We start from the raw sequence: 17,281 nt of genomic DNA, 5'->3' as shown, positions 1-17,281 counted from the left end.
TAACTTCAGAAGTAGTAATAATTACCATATTTTAATACATCCAATAACGTAGCTGCAATGAAAACAAATGGCGCGAAATTTTACTTCAAGCGACAATGATTATATCTTTGTTTCAAAACTGTCATCTGTTCCTTATTTACAAACTTTATCCACATTATTATTATTCTTATTATTTACAAATTATATAGTCTCATTAGGAAGTAAACTATCTTTCACTTTTTTTTTTTTTTTTTTTTTTTTAGTCACTCTGTTTCCATTGGTGTTTCCTTATCACGCTTTTTGTCTTCCATTTCTTCTTCCTCCTCCTCCTCCTCTTCTTCGCTTTCATCCGAAGTTTCCTCATCTCCACTTCCTTCTGATTCACTTTCCGATTCCAACCACTCTTGATTCTTTAAGTCACTCTCTATAAGGATTCTCCATTCATCAAGCTTGTGCAGATCTGTAAATGTAAGATACACAATTTCAGATGCTTTCTATTAAAGAAGCCTCAAAATTCTTATAAGAAACAAGTTTAGATCAAATTCCTTGAAACTAATGTTATGTTATATTTGATATTCAGAGTGAAAAGATGCAAACGAACTAAAAATTCGAGTAAAAAGATGTGAATGAACTAAAAATCCAGAGTGAAAAGATGTGGATGAATTAAAAATTCAGTGTGAAAAGATGTGAATGAACTAAAATTCAGAGTGAGAAGGTGCGAACGAACTAAAAATTTGAGTAAAAAGATGTGAATGAACTAAAAATTCAGAGTGAAAAGATGTGGATGAATTAAAAATTCAGAGTGAAAAGATGTGAATGAACTAAAATTCAGAGTGAAAACATGTGAATGAACTAAAAATTCACAATGAAAAGCTGCGAACGAACTAAAAATTCGAGTAAAAAGATGTGAATGAACTAAAAATTCAGTGAAAAGGTGTAAATGAACTAGAAATTCAGAGTGAAAAGATGTGAATGAACTAAAAATTCACAGTGAAAAGGTGCGGACGAACTAAAAATTCGAGTAAAAAGATGTGAATGAACTAAAAATTCAGAGTGAAAAGATATAAATGAACTAAAAATTCAGAGTGAAAAGGTGCGAACGAACTAAAAATTCGAATAAAAAGATGTGAATGAACTAAAAATTCAGTGTGAAAAGATGTGAATGAACTAAAAATTCAGAGTAAAAAGGTGCAAATGAACAGGAAATCAAAATCGAGTCTCTAGTTTGCCGTGCTGCTACGCTAACAACCACTACATTTGCTAGTCGGTCTGTGGTCCGCTACACATTTTCACCCTTAGAGTAAACGCACAGCCTTTCAAATAACAATGACCACACAACAATTCCTGTTGTGCTTAGAAAATCCAATGTCTATATTAATGAAAATCCGTGAGAGTAGAATTTACAATAAATTCTCATTCAAAGAAAATATAGTATTAAGAAAAATAGTTTGATTCCTCTAGCTCTCACATATAATTAAAAAAATATATAGGTTAATCTTTTCTATGTATATTCATATAGTCTTAGTCAAGGGTCATCCAATACTGAAGGCAGCCTAACTCACAAGGGAACATTCCGATTTGGTGAATTCAATTGCTGACAATGATTGCTAGCACTGGATTCAGCACCAAAAGAAACACAGAAAAAGAAGGTGTTTAGGGGCAGACCGTATACATGGTGAGAGATAAGTTAGGGCAAAGTGCGAAGATAGAACATAGAAAATGTCTACAAATGCCAAGTTAATTTTGAAACGAGTAGAGGGATTAAGGTCAAATGTTGGATATGAGGAGTGCATGTAGAGCTCCACTGAATAGGCGTAATGTGAATCATGGGGGACATCTGAAACGCCGCCATGTTGGAATAAGCGCAAGAATATACGGGAAAAGGACCATGTAGCATATGGCTCTTGACGCATACCGTCTATTGAAATCAATAGTGGCTAATACAGTTTGAGACCACTGCAGCAGGAGGCGTTCCACGCTATGGCAATGTAGCAACACTGTCGTAAAGGTGACATGAATGAGGAACAACCACAAACGGGAATGAGGCCACTTTTCATCCAACAAGCGTTCCAATCAGGGTGGAAAAAAATCATGATTTTTTTTAAAAAAATCATTTTTGTTGATTTTTTTGATTTAAATCGATTTTTTTGATTTAAATCAAATCTTTCTCCTCGTAAATTACAAGTCGTGAACTGAAGGAAAAGCATTAGGAGGGTTGAATTTTGAATGAATTCTCAATTGTTAACCTATATCAATCCCAAACAATGTCTCAACCCTTTTAAATTATGGCTCTTTTAAAAGGAAAATTATAGACTTTCAGTCAAGTAGCTATATCATCATCCCTATTTATTCTAGGATCATGGTTCATACCTCATTCTCTTCAGAATAGAACAGCCTTTGAAACGATAACATTCACATTTCCCTATCATGTCCCTGAAGCAGAAAATTTTGAGAGAAAGCGGGATTTTTCTGATTTTTATTTTCAAATTTTGATTCCCTCTGAACTCCCTTGTGTTAACGCACATATCTCAAAATCAACTGGGAAATACTAAGGGGTGTACTAAATTTCAAGCTATCTTGGATAGTAAGGGCGAGGAAAATATTTAACAATGAGCTAAGAACATCAACACAATGCCCCAGATAACTCGCATGTAATATAAAATTTTCCTCACACACCTCTATTTATCCTAGGGTCGTGATTTGTACATTATTCTCTTCAGAATAAAAAAAAGATTTTCAATGGTACCATCCAAATGTCTCCATCGTGTATCTGGGGCGGAAAAATCACGAAAAAAGGGATTTTGTTAAAAATATTTCCAACTCCCTGTTTTAAGGTAGAGATCTGAAACATTGAAAAATACTAAGGGGTGCATTGAATAAATGTGCAAAATTTTAATCTTCTAGGTGCAAAAGTAAGCCCGCAAAAATGTCCCCCAAATACCCCAGATTCCCGTATAAAACAGGATCTCAGGTAACAGTTTCCTGAAACATCCCTGTTTATCCTAGGATCATGGTTTGTACATCATTATCTTCAGAATAGAACAACCTTTCAAACGGTAACATTCATATGTCTCCACTGAATCGCGACAAAAGCTATTTTTTTTTTTTTTTTATTTTTATTTTTTTTTACATTTTCCCTTCTGGACTCCCCTGTTTTCACGCAGAGATCTGAAAACATATGAAAAATACTAAGGGGTGCAGTGAATGAGTGTGCAAAATTTCAGTCTTTTGAATGAAAAAATGTAAGCCTGCCAAAAATAATAATAGGCATAACAAAAAATATCTTTTAAAATGTATGATGTCATCACACACTATGTCTCGACGCAAAAAGGCGTGAAAGCATATGTAACATGTTCTACAATGCCTTCAGTCTTGAAAAAACCGAAATAAAAAGGTTTATTGATACTTTTTTAATGGAATAATGAAGAATTAATTTTTTAATAGAATGAAAATAGGTAATAAAATTTAAAAGGTTAAGCATTAAGGAAAAAGTATAGCAACGTCTATCAAAATGTCACTTTTTTTCACAAAAGTTACTAATATTTGGTAGGGGCATATATTTTTTTTAAATGGAATTAGCTTGAGGCACGAAATACCTAAATTTCGCATAAAGTTATAAATCTTTTAAAAAATCGGGGAGAAGAGGACCCCTCTATATACGCCCTATTATCTGGGAACAAATAAGCAGACGCGCACGCGAAAAAATTTTCGTCTTAAATGTCGATGGTGGTTTCCCCGTTGGAATAGTTAACGATTTAAAAACCCAAACCCATTGTTACGAAGAGAAGAAAGTAAGATTGCTCTGTTACCCGTTCAAAACGGGATTTTCCCTAAGCGTCCTGTGCATGACACTTGTTTTCATACTATACTATACATTTGAGTCTCATTGTATTATGATTATTAACTTCCATAACCGAAATAACAGAACAGAAACGGGATTTTACTTATTTTCACTTTAAATTATTTTATTTCAGAATTTGATTTAAATCAACGATTTTTATTAAAAAAAAATCAAGTGATTTAAATCTTGATTTAAATCGTGATTTAAATCAGACTGATTTAAATCAATCCACCCTGGTTCCAATCCACCCAATATCCGTTCATATGCTGGTAAAGGTGCACATATGATCAAGGACAACCTAAAAGAGTTCATGACTGAAGTTTTCTGGCCTTCTAAAGAGAAGATAAAACTGCTGTTCCTCGCTGATTCATGGAAAATCAATAAAGACGAAGAGTTGGTGCAGAAACTGGACAATGTATGACTTATCCGACTCCTAATCAATGATGGATGCACATCACTCATACAACCGTTGGATGTGTTCTTCCATACGTATACGAATTTCGTAAAATATATAACAAACGCCATTTTTCTGTCATCTGACTTCAAAATATGGCAACGGAACAATTTTATTAACTTGCAATCATTCACCCACTTCCAGTTTACAGCACCAAGATTCCAAGTTATGATTACGTATGTTTTTCACAAAACTGGATATTTGCAAACAGCACCTGGCGCATTCATGACTCCTGTCGACTATTACTTCAATTTCAATATCAAATTGAGACAGCTGTGACGAGCCCAATTGTCCATCTTTATCGTTTTTCAAATGTGCACATTGTTGTTTCCATGTTTGTATCAACTACACAATCACCCTTAAGTTTCATAACAGTTCAATTAAACAGAGGTCTCAAACTGTATTGCCCACTATTTATTTCTATAGACGGTGTATGTCAAGAGCCATATGTCACATAATCCCTTTCTCGTATATTATTTTTGCGCTAATTCCAACATGGTGGCTTTTCAAATGTCCCCCATGATTCACATTACGTCTATTCGGTGGAGCTTTACATGCATTCCTCATATCCAATATTTGACCTCAATCTCTCTACTAGTTTCAAAATTAACATGGCATTTATAGACATTTTCTATGTCCTATTTTCGCACTTTGCCCTAACTTATCTCCCACGTTGTATACGGTCTGCCACTAAACACACTCTTTTTCTCGGTTTCTTCTGGTGCTGAATCCAGTGCTAGCAATCATTTTCAGCAACTGATTTCACCAAATCGGAATGTTCCCTTGTCAGTTTAATAATCGTGATATTCCGTCGTCAGATATTTCCACAAACTGGCAGTCTGAACTTCAAATATTTTACCTTAACCAACTCTACTGAAACCTTTACCCTTTCCACACCAAATTACTTAAATGGCATTTGATTATAATAAAATAAATAAATACATATATATATATAAAATTTAGAAGCTTCTGATCGAAAATAACGACATCAAACTGAATAGAAGACTGATAAAAGCATATGTATGGAGTGTGGCGTTGTATGAATGTGAGCCATGGACTCTAGAAGACTGATGGGTATGGACTCTAGAAGACATGCATGAATGTGAGGCATGAAGACTACAAGATTTATATATATATACATATATATATAAAGCTCAGAAGCATCTGACCGAAAATACCGACATCAAACTGAACAGAAAACTGATAAAAGCATATGTATGGAGTGTGGCGTTGTATGAATGTGAGGCATGGACTCTAGAAGACTGATGGGTATGGACTCTAGAAGACATGCATGAATGTGAGGCATGAAGACTACAAGATTTATATATATATACATATATATATAAAGCTCAGAAGCATCTGACCGAAAATACCGACATCAAACTGAACAGAAAACTGATAAAAGCATATGTATGGAGTGTGGCGTTGTATGAATGTGAGGCATGGACTTTTTCAGTCTTTGCATTTCTTTGAGATTATTAGTTTCTAAACGCACAAAACGTTTGATACATGCCTTCTTCACACTATTACTCCTACTTTCTTTCACTTCCGACGACAATATTAGTAGTTTGATTAGCAATGACATTTCAATGCTGAAGAACCGGGATACTTTTTGCTCGTTAACAGATTTCATTAAAGTATGCACAATTATTATTAACATCATTTTCAGTTACGAAAAAAATTAAAAGGAAAGAAAAATGATGCAATCTCGTTATTTCTATATTATACACCAGTTGGAAATTGAGATTTTAGTAGTGGAATTATTATTATTATTATTATTATTATTATTATTATTATTATTATTATTATTATTATTATTATTATTATTTTACAACTGATACTAAAGAAATGCCTCCGTAAGTTTTTTCTTTCTTTCGATGTTGTCACTAGCATTGTATACAACCAGTTATTAAGGATAAACGATATTGTAGTAAACTTGTAGCAGGGACTGTCCAGTTCATAGTTCGAATAAAGGGATCTATTGCCTGCAGAAAATCTGGCACGGTTCGGAAAAGATGCCACGAAGCGCTTCCTTCATCTCGGGAATCAATTCATAGTCACAGGGAAGTACAGTGGATGGTAATTATTTCCCAACTTCACTCGAATGAATAAAACAGTCACAGGTTTTACGGAATGAACCGAACAATGTCTTGCAAAGTGATGGGAAGACCTTGAAGAAAATGTTGCTGGATCTTTCGCAACATTGGTCACAGGTTTAATTCCAAAAATTAATGGTAATACTGTGAAGACGGTGTATCCTTGGGACATGATATACTAGGATAACGCTATCGTAGTCGTACACGACAATACAGCAACTGTCACACAATTAGGGTTCTCACGAACTTTGATGTTCGTGGTGAGACGCGATGACGCCAATTATCCGATTTGTGTCTCAGTTTCGACTCGTATGATTTAGTTCATGTTTCTTCCAGCGTAATGACACGACATAAGAAAGCCTTTCTCCTTCGTGCTCGAAGCGCTCCAAATGTGTGAAAACAGACATATTGCAGCCGTTTCTGCATTTCATTTCCTTCAAATGGTGCGAAACCCATCGCCATGTAATTTTTTTTCATACCCAAGCGTTCTTTTATAATATGAAGCACAGTTGATAATATGCGATAACCCTGTTTCTCGCGCCAGCTAGCGAATCTTTAACGTCGCTCAGTCTTCAGCAACGCGCTAACAGTTTGCATTTTATTCTCCCTAACAATACTACGGCGAAAGTCGGAACATATCTGCCACACTACAGCGTTTTTCATTGGAGATTTCCACAAATCGTGCCACAATTATATAAGAAATGCACACCACACGCCACACAAAGATCTTTTGATAAACCTAACTTTGCTTTCCCTGTTTCAAGAACATCATACCTATACAAATTTACACTGTCAACTAATACGAGAATCTATTCTTCTAGTTACGATTATTATTATTAAGTATTCTGCCCTTCGGCAGGTCCTAGAACTAATGAGAATTTTATTATTTTTTTTAAAAAAAAATTTAGATTCGGGCTTGGAAGGGTTTCTTCCACGTTTCTTCATCTTCAGTTTCCTCTTTTAACTCCCAATATTTTCTTCTATTTTTTAAAATCATCGATCAGTTGTGTCCTTCCTTCTATTCCTCGCTTTCCTTCTATGGCGGTATGAAGAAGATAATTTTTTCGCACGATGTGTCCAATCCAACTGGCCTTAAGCAAAGGATGTTGGCTAGATGTGTTTTCTTCTCTCCTATTTATTTTAAAACACTTTACATTTTATACTCTCTCTGTCCATTTTATCTTCTCTATTTTTCTCCAACACCACATTTCGAAGCTCTCTAAATATTTCTTCTGTAACTTCGGTAATGTCCAAGTCTCTGAACCATACAGTCCAATGGTCCATATATAGCACTTGACCAACTTCTATGTCCAATATTGAGTCTGCTGGTTAAAAGTGATATTTTCTTGTTGAATGCTTCTTTGGTTATTCTTAACCTAATCTCTTTGGTGCAGTAAGCGTCTCTCGTCAAAATGCTTCCCAGATACTTGAAATAAATTATCGACCTCTTCAAATTCTTTGTTCTACTCGACCCGTAAGGGAGCGTTTCCACGGGATATTCTCATGACTTTCGACTTTTCGAAGTTGATTTCCATTCCATATTGTAAATATCTGTCCCATTTAGGTTGTAGGTAGAGCAAGATAAAAAAAATGAGTGTCTGGAATCGACTCCCACTACCGGCTTTTATTATGAAATTCACTAAATAACGGTATTTATAGAAATACTACAGTTATTCTCCTCTAGATTTGTTAGGTTAGAATAGGTAGTCCTAGACCGTGAGATCGCGGACAGGATCTCCACAAAGTCCCGTGGCAGGCTAAGCAGAGTGGCGAAGGAGTCCCCAAATCTCTGTGGCAAGCAGTGAGGACGTCAGTGGTCACAGAGCCCCGTAGCAGACAAGAGGCTTGGGGTTACGTTACTCCTAATGTTTCGTGGCAAACAGTAGGAGGGACACCACAGAACTGGCACTGGTCCGCTGGATGCTGCCGAATTTATAGAGCTTCAGGCGGCGATGGCGCTGCTGCTCTGATGTCATCGTTTGCTTCGTAGGATGAGCCAGAAGTTCGTAGTCTGCTGGTTGTAGTGGATCCACGTGGTGCGTAGTATCTTGACGTAAAACCACGTGGTGGTGTTTATAAACACAAGCGTAAAATGTTGTTTATACTAGTGGTGGACAAAAACCGGTTTTTCGTTTTTCAACGAAACCAGTTCGGTTTATCACCGGATCCGGTTTCGGTTTTCTTCAAAACCGGTTCCGTTTATTTTCCCCAAAATTTGTTCTATTTCTGACCAGAATAATGCTTCGTTGTTCTCCGGAAACCGAATCTGTTTCCACAGAAATAGTTTTATGTGCTTTAGAAAAGTTTTCACCGAAACTAGTTTCGGTAAAGACCGAATCGGTTCTGAGCACCGAAACCGGTTTTGGAGAAAACCGAAATCGGTTTCGGTGAAAACAGAAAACCGAACTGGCTTTGGAGACAACCGAAATGTCGGTTTTTCTAGAAACCGGTTTCGTTTTTATAAAAAACCGGTTTTGTCCACCCCTAGTTTATACACAATACTACGTGGGATATTACAATATAGTTTCCGAGTGTTAACGCTACATATGCGGAGCGTTAGAAGAGGAGTCCATTTAGTACGAGTCAGGTTAAGTATCATATCAAACTATCGTTGTTGTGGTTGTTTATTAAAGTTTAACGTCCCTTTTCAACACAGAGGCTATATAAAACGTAATTCTACAGTTTAAGTTGAAATCTAAACCACAGTACGGTGTTTAAATTTTAGTGTTCTCACACCGGGAGTCAAACCCGAAATATGTGCACCAAAAATGGACGTACTACCAATTAAACTAACTGTGAGGGTTCGAACTAACATGCGGTATAAGCGGAAAGGACTGGTTCCGTTTTATGACTATGTACAGCAGTGTTGCCTCTATAAAATTTACAACCCTCGTAGAATGTACTATAATTTATGAAATCGAGTGACACTTTTGTTACTAAACATAAAAATTGTCTCTAAACAAATACTAATATAATTACCTAATGCATAGAAATCGGACAGTGTAAACTGTTTATCACCGTCTTCGACGACACCTCCATATAGATAAAGAATTCCACGCTTTACTGCTAACCCAGCATTCATCCTTGATGAAGGAATGAACACTTGGCTCTGTGCTGCATCACTGGCTCCACTTGTTCCAACAACACAAGTTGATTGAGATAGCGCAGGTCCGACTGTTACCTGCAAGAAAAGGAAGAGATTGCTCTCTATAGATATATCTGTGAAGAATCTAACATTTTAACACTATAAGGACCCGAAATGCTTTACATTGTAAGACTGTTAATTGATGTCCCGCAGTGAACGTATGCATAATGAAGATACAATTACCCAGTATTTGTACAATTTATTAACTTCATTTTTAATATCTAATTAATATTTTTTCGTTCCAGTTTTCCACACGATCTTTTGCGGAAACGGAATAATGAGCACCTCCTAGTTCCACTGGCTTAGTATTCTCACAATATCTTAAAAAATAAATAATGTGACGTTTATATTTTATGACACTCAATTTTTATGACAATTAATTTTTTGTGTGACGAAAAAAATATGTGTTATTGTTTGCTTTACTTTTATAAAATACAAAACTTACGTAGCATGCATATGGATGAAATCAGTAGATGCCGATACTGAAACTTTATGTAACAATTTTTGTAATCTGCAATTCATTCCCATCCGAAGATGGGCGGGCCGTAGAAGGTAACGCCTTCTCTGGGATCATGAATATTCATTTATTGGTAGTATCATTGGGAGATGAGTGTCAGGATTTATTCATTTATTGATATATTTATCTGGTTAGGCAAGCAGAATAAGGTGACCTGAACATGGTATGTAATTTACATGATAAAATGAAGTGTAGGTAACAGAACACAACTGCAACTGTACACCGAATCATACACGACAATTTAGGACTCAGAAGTGCATACAAGCGGCGGGTCCATGTTCTGAAGCCAACGCACATCGCAGAACGGCGGGTGGTATGCAAAAAGCTGTATGAAGGTTACCTGGCAGGTGACAAATGGCGTTATGTGATCACCTTAGATGAAGCATGGGGCTATTTGACAGGATCCCAGCAGATGCATGCAATTTACTACCGCCGCAGTGATGGAACCGATCATGCAAAGTGGGTTTGCTCCTGCAAGGAGAGTTTTCCAAAGGGATTTATGGTAGTGACGGGTTTCTGTGCAAAAGGAAAGCTTCCGATACACCGGTGTAATCACATGTCAAGGTGAATGCAGCGTATTATATCGAGCATGTACTGGAACCCATCTATCGCCAACATGCCTCGGATTTGTATGGCAATGACACTGATAGTGTTCATCCACCAGGACAAGGCCAGCAGTCATACTGCCAAACGAACGGTGGCCTACATGACACGTATGGAACAGGAGACAGGTGTAAAGGCTATCCCATTTCGAGACATCCCCGTCAAGTCACCAGATGCATCCCCTATGGACTTCTGTACTTTCGGCCTTCTCAAACGGAACATCAATACGCGTCGTCCGACCTCACTTGGTGGCCTTTGGAAAGTGTGCAAGCAGTGGGCGAAATTGGATCAGGCAGTGCTCAATAGAGGTCTCCTTCAGTGGAAACTACGATGTCGTGCAATCGTTCACCAACAGGGCTCTCACATCAAACATGATCGTTGGTGAAAACGGGGTTTTATGCCCTAGGGCACGGGTCTGTACTTCACCACCATAAGGCTGAAACAGAATTCTGTATATAATGTTAGTTGCGACGAGAGTGTTAATCTTCTGTTCTGGGGCTACTCAGAGCGGGTTCAAACACTTGCAGCCCTGTTAGTTAGAAAACAAAGGAGTACATTGATGAAATTATGTGTAATGGATGAATGGATGGTGATGATATATACGACGACAGGGGTTATAGTCAGCGGTGGCCAGGTCATGTTCATGGATAGCAAAAAGGTGATCAAACGGTGAACATGCGTAACGTGGTAGAGCTGGAATCTGGTCTAAAAGTTCATGAAGAATCGGATGAGTGTCTGCTATGCGGCGTTGAATGTAACGAAAGCGACGACTGTACGGATGTGGTAAGTGTGCTGGTATAGATGTGAGACGGTAGACCTCTTGTGTTGGCGTCAGTGGTGGTAAAAAATAAGCAATGCGAAAAAAAAAAAATCATGTACATAAATATCATCTGAGATTCAATACCGCGTAAGTAACATTTCACCCATCTTACAGGAGAGACAAAGAACTGTTTAAAAATCAGCTTCAGCCTCATTATACGCGGTATTACTTTGAGGGAATAACAGAGCCATTTGTCGTGATATACCAGTACTACTTAACCAGATTGTACGCCACTCTATACTGATTCTAATCGTATCAAACACTAAAATTCGTCAAAGTTGGAGATACGTGGTGTTGAATCTCAGACGACAATATGCATGTTGATGTTCTCATCTTTCCACGAGTTATAAGTACATCAGTTTGATTCCAAGCTTACTCTGACACATATTGATTTTTATATTAACCTTTTGAAGACTATGAATAAAAATATTCTGAAAAAATAATTTTTGATGTATATTTAAATAAGATTATGCTGAAGAGACTATTTCTATATAGAAAAAATATTTATAATTTTTCACTTTTTTTTTTTAACATGATTTCTCTTATTGGTCTAGTTAAGAGTTAGTTGCATTTTTGTACAGCAGATGGCAGAGGTAATTAGTATTGTAACGTTCTTTTACCGTGTAATCAGCGGGAAACAGAAAGGAAACATTCAAAATGGTAGTTTGACAGCGTAACCACCGAGAGACAAAGGATTAACTACATCTAAGTTGAAAATGAATGAAGTTATACTATGGAATATTCAAAATCAGTTTCTAAGCTTTGAAGTTCTTGCTTCAATTCCAGAAGTTAGCCTATACCTCAATAGATGTAAGAGACATCTATTATTTAAGTTTTTATATATCGTCTTCATAACTCGTCAACAAATATTCTATCATTGCCTGTTGAATGGAATTGGACGAAGTAATCGCCCCAAATTCATTCTGACGATAACAAAAGGAAGTAATAATAATAATCAGGGTAATTATTTTAAAAACAGGAACTGTAAAAAAAAAAAAAAAAAAAAAAAAAAAAAAAAAAAAAAAAAAGCTCTGAAATGGTCTATAGAACAAGACAATACTTTAAAAATTACTGTAATAGAAGAAAATGGAAACAACAAAACATCAGACGTAAGAAACGAAACAAGTATACATAGCTACTTGTCACATCCCTCACTTTAGCTAGACTACAAAAATATATTATATGGTCGGCATTGCCGGCCTCATGTGCAGTCACCCATAAGAAAGTATTGCCCCTGCGGTGCCTTCTCCATCGCTATTTTGTCGTCGCTGGATGTTCAGAGGGCAATGCCGGTACATGTGCAAGCTAGGATTTGCACTGCATCGAAACCGAGGCCATCACTGGCATTGCCGGTGCCGGCATCGTATGTAAATGCACTTACCAATTTTCTTTTCTGTGCTGAAAGTGGAAATCGTAATTTCTACCATTTCCGATTGGAACAGATCAATCGGAGTGGAGATAAATCCATATCAGAAAGTCATTTCTCGCTATTTCTTGTGGTTTATCTCTACGGAGAATACAAATTTTTACTTTTTGAACTCTTGCTGAGTAAAAGGTTAGCGTTCTCAGTTTTCGTGGAGGTAGAGTTGCCAGCTACTTTCAATTAGACAAGACATCCCGAACTTTAAGAACATTTTCAGTGTTCTGAATTACGCCAACGAACAGGGATCAGAAACACAAAATATGAGACAGAAATTCTTAGTGACATTTGAAAATTTCGATCCCACGATGGTTATCTATGGTTATCGAGATATCAATATGATTCTATCGCTAACATTTCTTATGTTGGCAGCAGTGAAATCACAGCCAATGATGACGTTATTCTTCGGCTGGTTCAATGGTTTGTAACTTGTGCTCAACTAAGCGCCAACAAGCTGATGGTACGAGTTTCCTGCTTCATGTGATTTCGATTTAAAGTTCTCATTGCAATTTTCATTCATGAATACATGTATTTCATTCTATTACTATTATTAATAAACTGTCCCATGTACAGACCTGGGCATTAGGGACCGATAAGTTCCTAATGCACAAGTTCGACAAGTGTGTCCCGTTTTAGGTGTACAAAGAGGTGAAGGTAACGCTGGGAAGTTTATGTAGTTCGGATCACCCGTTGAACTCTTATGACAATGTCTATACAGCTTTCAATACAAAACCAAAAATCCAGTTTATTTCAATTTTCAAACAATAAAAGTATGTGTTAGGCTAGCCTGGACAAGAAAAGTTTTATGATATTACAGCACGCTTGTTATGTCAAGCTTATTGGTAGTGAGCCTGTGTATACTTAGTAAATGTGGATATTTTAGGTGCAGCAATGTGAGATTGGTTCTTGGAGTAAAAACTGATTATTTACGAGGAGAGACCCCAAAATAACCGGAATCGTACTAATGCGCATTGCGTAGTTGTAGTATGAAGCTGCGCCGCTGTGGGAGGATCTCTTCTGAGTCAGTATGCCACGTGGCGTCAACCGACAACGACACGTGTGTGTGTGTCTATAGTACACTTGTGACACGAAGAAATGGCAGATTCTCACGAACAACGCGCGGCTGTGAATCTTTGTTTTTAACTCGACAAGAACACAGCAGAAACTATTGTGATGATGCATGCAAAGAGCTTACAAAAAAACATGCTCTCAGAAAACGCCAGTGTACGAAAGATTTGCTCGGTTTAAAAGGAGGGAAATGACCACTGAAGATCAGCCCCATTCCAGTCGTCCTCGAACATCGCCAAAATCCGTAATCTCATTAAGGAAAATTGACACAGAACAATCGACAAACTCAAAGATTTATCCTAGAGCTCCATTCAGCTCATTTTGTACGATAATTTGCGAATGCGACTATTTGTTGCTAAGTTTGTGCCCAGACTTCTTACCGAAGAGCAAAGAGGTATTATTGTAGAAACCTGTCGTGCAATCAAAGACGCAGTCACAAACTATCCACGCGCCCTATTCGCCAGATTTGGTTCTCGCGGACATTTTTCCTATTTCGTCGGATGAAAAAGGACTTGAAAGGCAAGCATTCTGTCGATGTCGACGAAGTCAAACGCAACATCACGACGGTGCTAGCAGGTATTAAAAAGGCCCAATTTGCTAGGTGCTTCTAACAACGGAGTGAACGTTTGGACAAGTACATCAGCACTAATAGAGTCCTTTTAAGGTGATTAAAGTTGTATTTGAAAAATCTGTATTAAAAAAAAGTCCATGCTTTTTATCACGAAATTCCTGTTATTTTTGGGTCCTCCCCCACTCGTATGTCCTAGGTGATCGAGATTTACTTCTAGATATGCAGATGTATTAATTGATGTTTCAACGAGGGTCCATGAAGAAACAGCTGTGAATCTGGTGAAAATGATGACATAAAAGAAAACTCAGTGTATTATGGATCCCAAGTTATTCGGATAACTCTACTTGAATATCAGTAAGCTAGGAATCATATATGGCCTTGTCTATACACGATTACCGAAACATTGTTATTGATACTGGCGTTTTCCATTATTAACAGTAGATATGAACTAAACTGGAAAAAAAAATGAGTCCTTCTTTAATCAATGGCCACATTTTCCTGTGTTTGTAACATTGTTACATGCATACTAATATTGAACAGAAAGGAAATAATTTCAAATTTTACCAACACAGAAATGTGTCGATGGAAACTTGAACTGCATAAAAGAAATAAAAATAAATACCTTAAATATTCCATCATCAGCAACAGTACTTTCTTCTTTGATATTGACTGTTTCCATCTTCTCTGTTGTCTCTTCAACTTCTTCTTCACTTTCAGATTCACTTTCTTCATCCTCACCATCATTATTATCATCTTTATCTTTCTTTCTTCTTCTTCTTGTTTTACTTGGGTCTTTCTTTCCTGTTATAGTCACTGAAATAAATAAATTAATCAATACATATTTTGAAAAATTACGATTTTTATTCAAAAGTGTACTATAAAAAAGTTTAAAAAAGAAAGTGCCATAATATCGTTTGTATAAAACCGAGGAAAGACTTGTTCCAAGTTTTCCTTGCATGGATAGATTTTACTGAAGGCTTAGAACTTCGATGTGCATTAAACTAAAATTATATCTTTTACAAATCGAACGCAAACATAGAATCGAAACATAGAGACTGTACACAGATGACTGTTACAAATAGTAAAATAGTGTACTTTCAATACAAAATAAGCATGCATACAAAATTCAAAATTTTGGTTCAAGTGGATTACTAGTATCTCATATGGGTTCTACTAGTTAGTAATGTGTGGGCCACCGCTGTATCAATCAATCCGTTCTCGCAATATGTCTTATTTTGTACTGTCTATCTATTAAAATGCTATAATAGCAATTAAAACGACTGAGCTCCAACCTATAACTTTGGCTTTCAAATCTTTCATTTACGGTTATATGTGATTTCACGTTTAACAGAAACAAACATAACATTTTGAGTATGTGTACTTTAAATAAATTAGTTAAATACATCATTTTCATAAAGTTTATGTCTTAAAATTATTGTTCAAAGCCTTTGTATTTTAATAAGCCTTCTCTAAAATCAATGCAGGTGAATTGTGCTGCCATCTTCCGAGTTCTTTTAAACTATATGTTTATATGTTTGTGGTCAATCCTTTCGATAATGAGATCTCGGAAACTACAGGCTCTAGAAAGATGACGTTTTCACCGATCGATTGCAAGTTTCATGTAGATTGTCCAGTTTTAATTGAATATTAAAAAAAAAAACATGGCCACTATTTCTTTATTACATTTTTACGGGTACATTGGAAGTGTTGAAATTAAAAAAAAAAGCATCACATCCTACGCATTATACATTCCAACACCACACTGTTGTATATAGGGGCTGTATATATATATATATATATATATCTCAGGCGTTGGTTTCATGGTCAAATATTGAAAAAGGAAGGATAACCATTTCTCCAGTCTAAGATGAACCTTTATTTTTGGAGTGTTTTGCCCAATGAACACCATATATAACTGACATTATAATTAATTGTGTATGTAATGTATTTGCTTATTACATACTGCATGCAAGAAAGAAAACACTGGTTATACATGAATTAGGAACTCCAACCGGAAGTAGGCTCAAATCTTGCAAACGGTGCGAGATATGGAGAAGAAATAATCGAAAAATGTCTCCCCTTTATGATACCTCTTGGCTTTTTTTATTCAATACGTCTTTCACTTGGGTCTGTAAAGGGACATGCACAGATGTTGTGAGGAATGAGAAGGAGATTTATGATCATATGCGAATGATGCGCTGTGTAGGGAACGCAGGTTCAGCTAGTCTTGTTTCTAATTTTACCCAACTATACATACAGATAGTTGCCATACGGAAGAAGCGCACGCGTACTGTTGTTGTATGAACCGCAGTATACATGAGAGTTTGATAGGAAATAAGATTTGTGACAATAACGTATTAAGATAATGATTCTTTTAATAGAAATTAATAATGTATCATACGACAACGAATAATAGGGATGTGAAGTTTTCGTTTTATTTTATCTTTGAAATCGGAGTTATTTTTCGCGATTTAATACAAGCACATAGGGGTTATTTGCTTTATGTTGTAATGGTTTTGAAAAACAAGTATATTGTGTACACAGAGAAAGTGGTCTGTGAAAGCTAATTAAAATAAAATAATAATTAAATAATTATAGATAATTATATATATAGATAAATAGTAATAGATAATTAAATTTAAAAGAATAAATTATACTTTTGGACTTACATCTGAGAAAAAATGACTCTTATATTTAACTTGTATTATCTCAAAAAAAAATGAGAGACACATACGACAGCTTCCTACAACCAAGATAATATCCTTTT

At 36.2% G+C, this 17,281-nt stretch overlaps 1 protein-coding gene across 1 annotated transcript in view; it reads right to left on the bottom strand.

The window, feature by feature from the left end:
* The window catches only part of LOC145690041 (kelch domain-containing protein 4), a 57,732-nt gene continuing 40,451 nt past the window's right edge, over positions 1–17,281 (bottom strand). The window contains exons 7-9 of the mRNA XM_081764540.1: positions 15,137–15,327; positions 9,350–9,551; positions 1–439 (exon numbers count right to left, since the gene is read on the bottom strand). Of these exons, the coding sequence (XP_081620666.1) occupies positions 243–439; positions 9,350–9,551; positions 15,137–15,327 (590 nt within the window). The 3' untranslated portion in view covers positions 1–242. The remainder of the gene's footprint in view (positions 440–9,349; positions 9,552–15,136; positions 15,328–17,281) is intronic.

This window comes from Thermobia domestica, chromosome 7, assembly GCF_964235325.1.
Source record: "Thermobia domestica chromosome 7, izTheDome1.hap1.1, whole genome shotgun sequence".
NCBI lineage: Eukaryota > Metazoa > Arthropoda > Insecta > Zygentoma > Lepismatidae > Thermobia > Thermobia domestica.
Note: the sequence above shows the minus strand (reverse complement) of the source record. Positions and strands in the feature narration are given on the sequence as shown.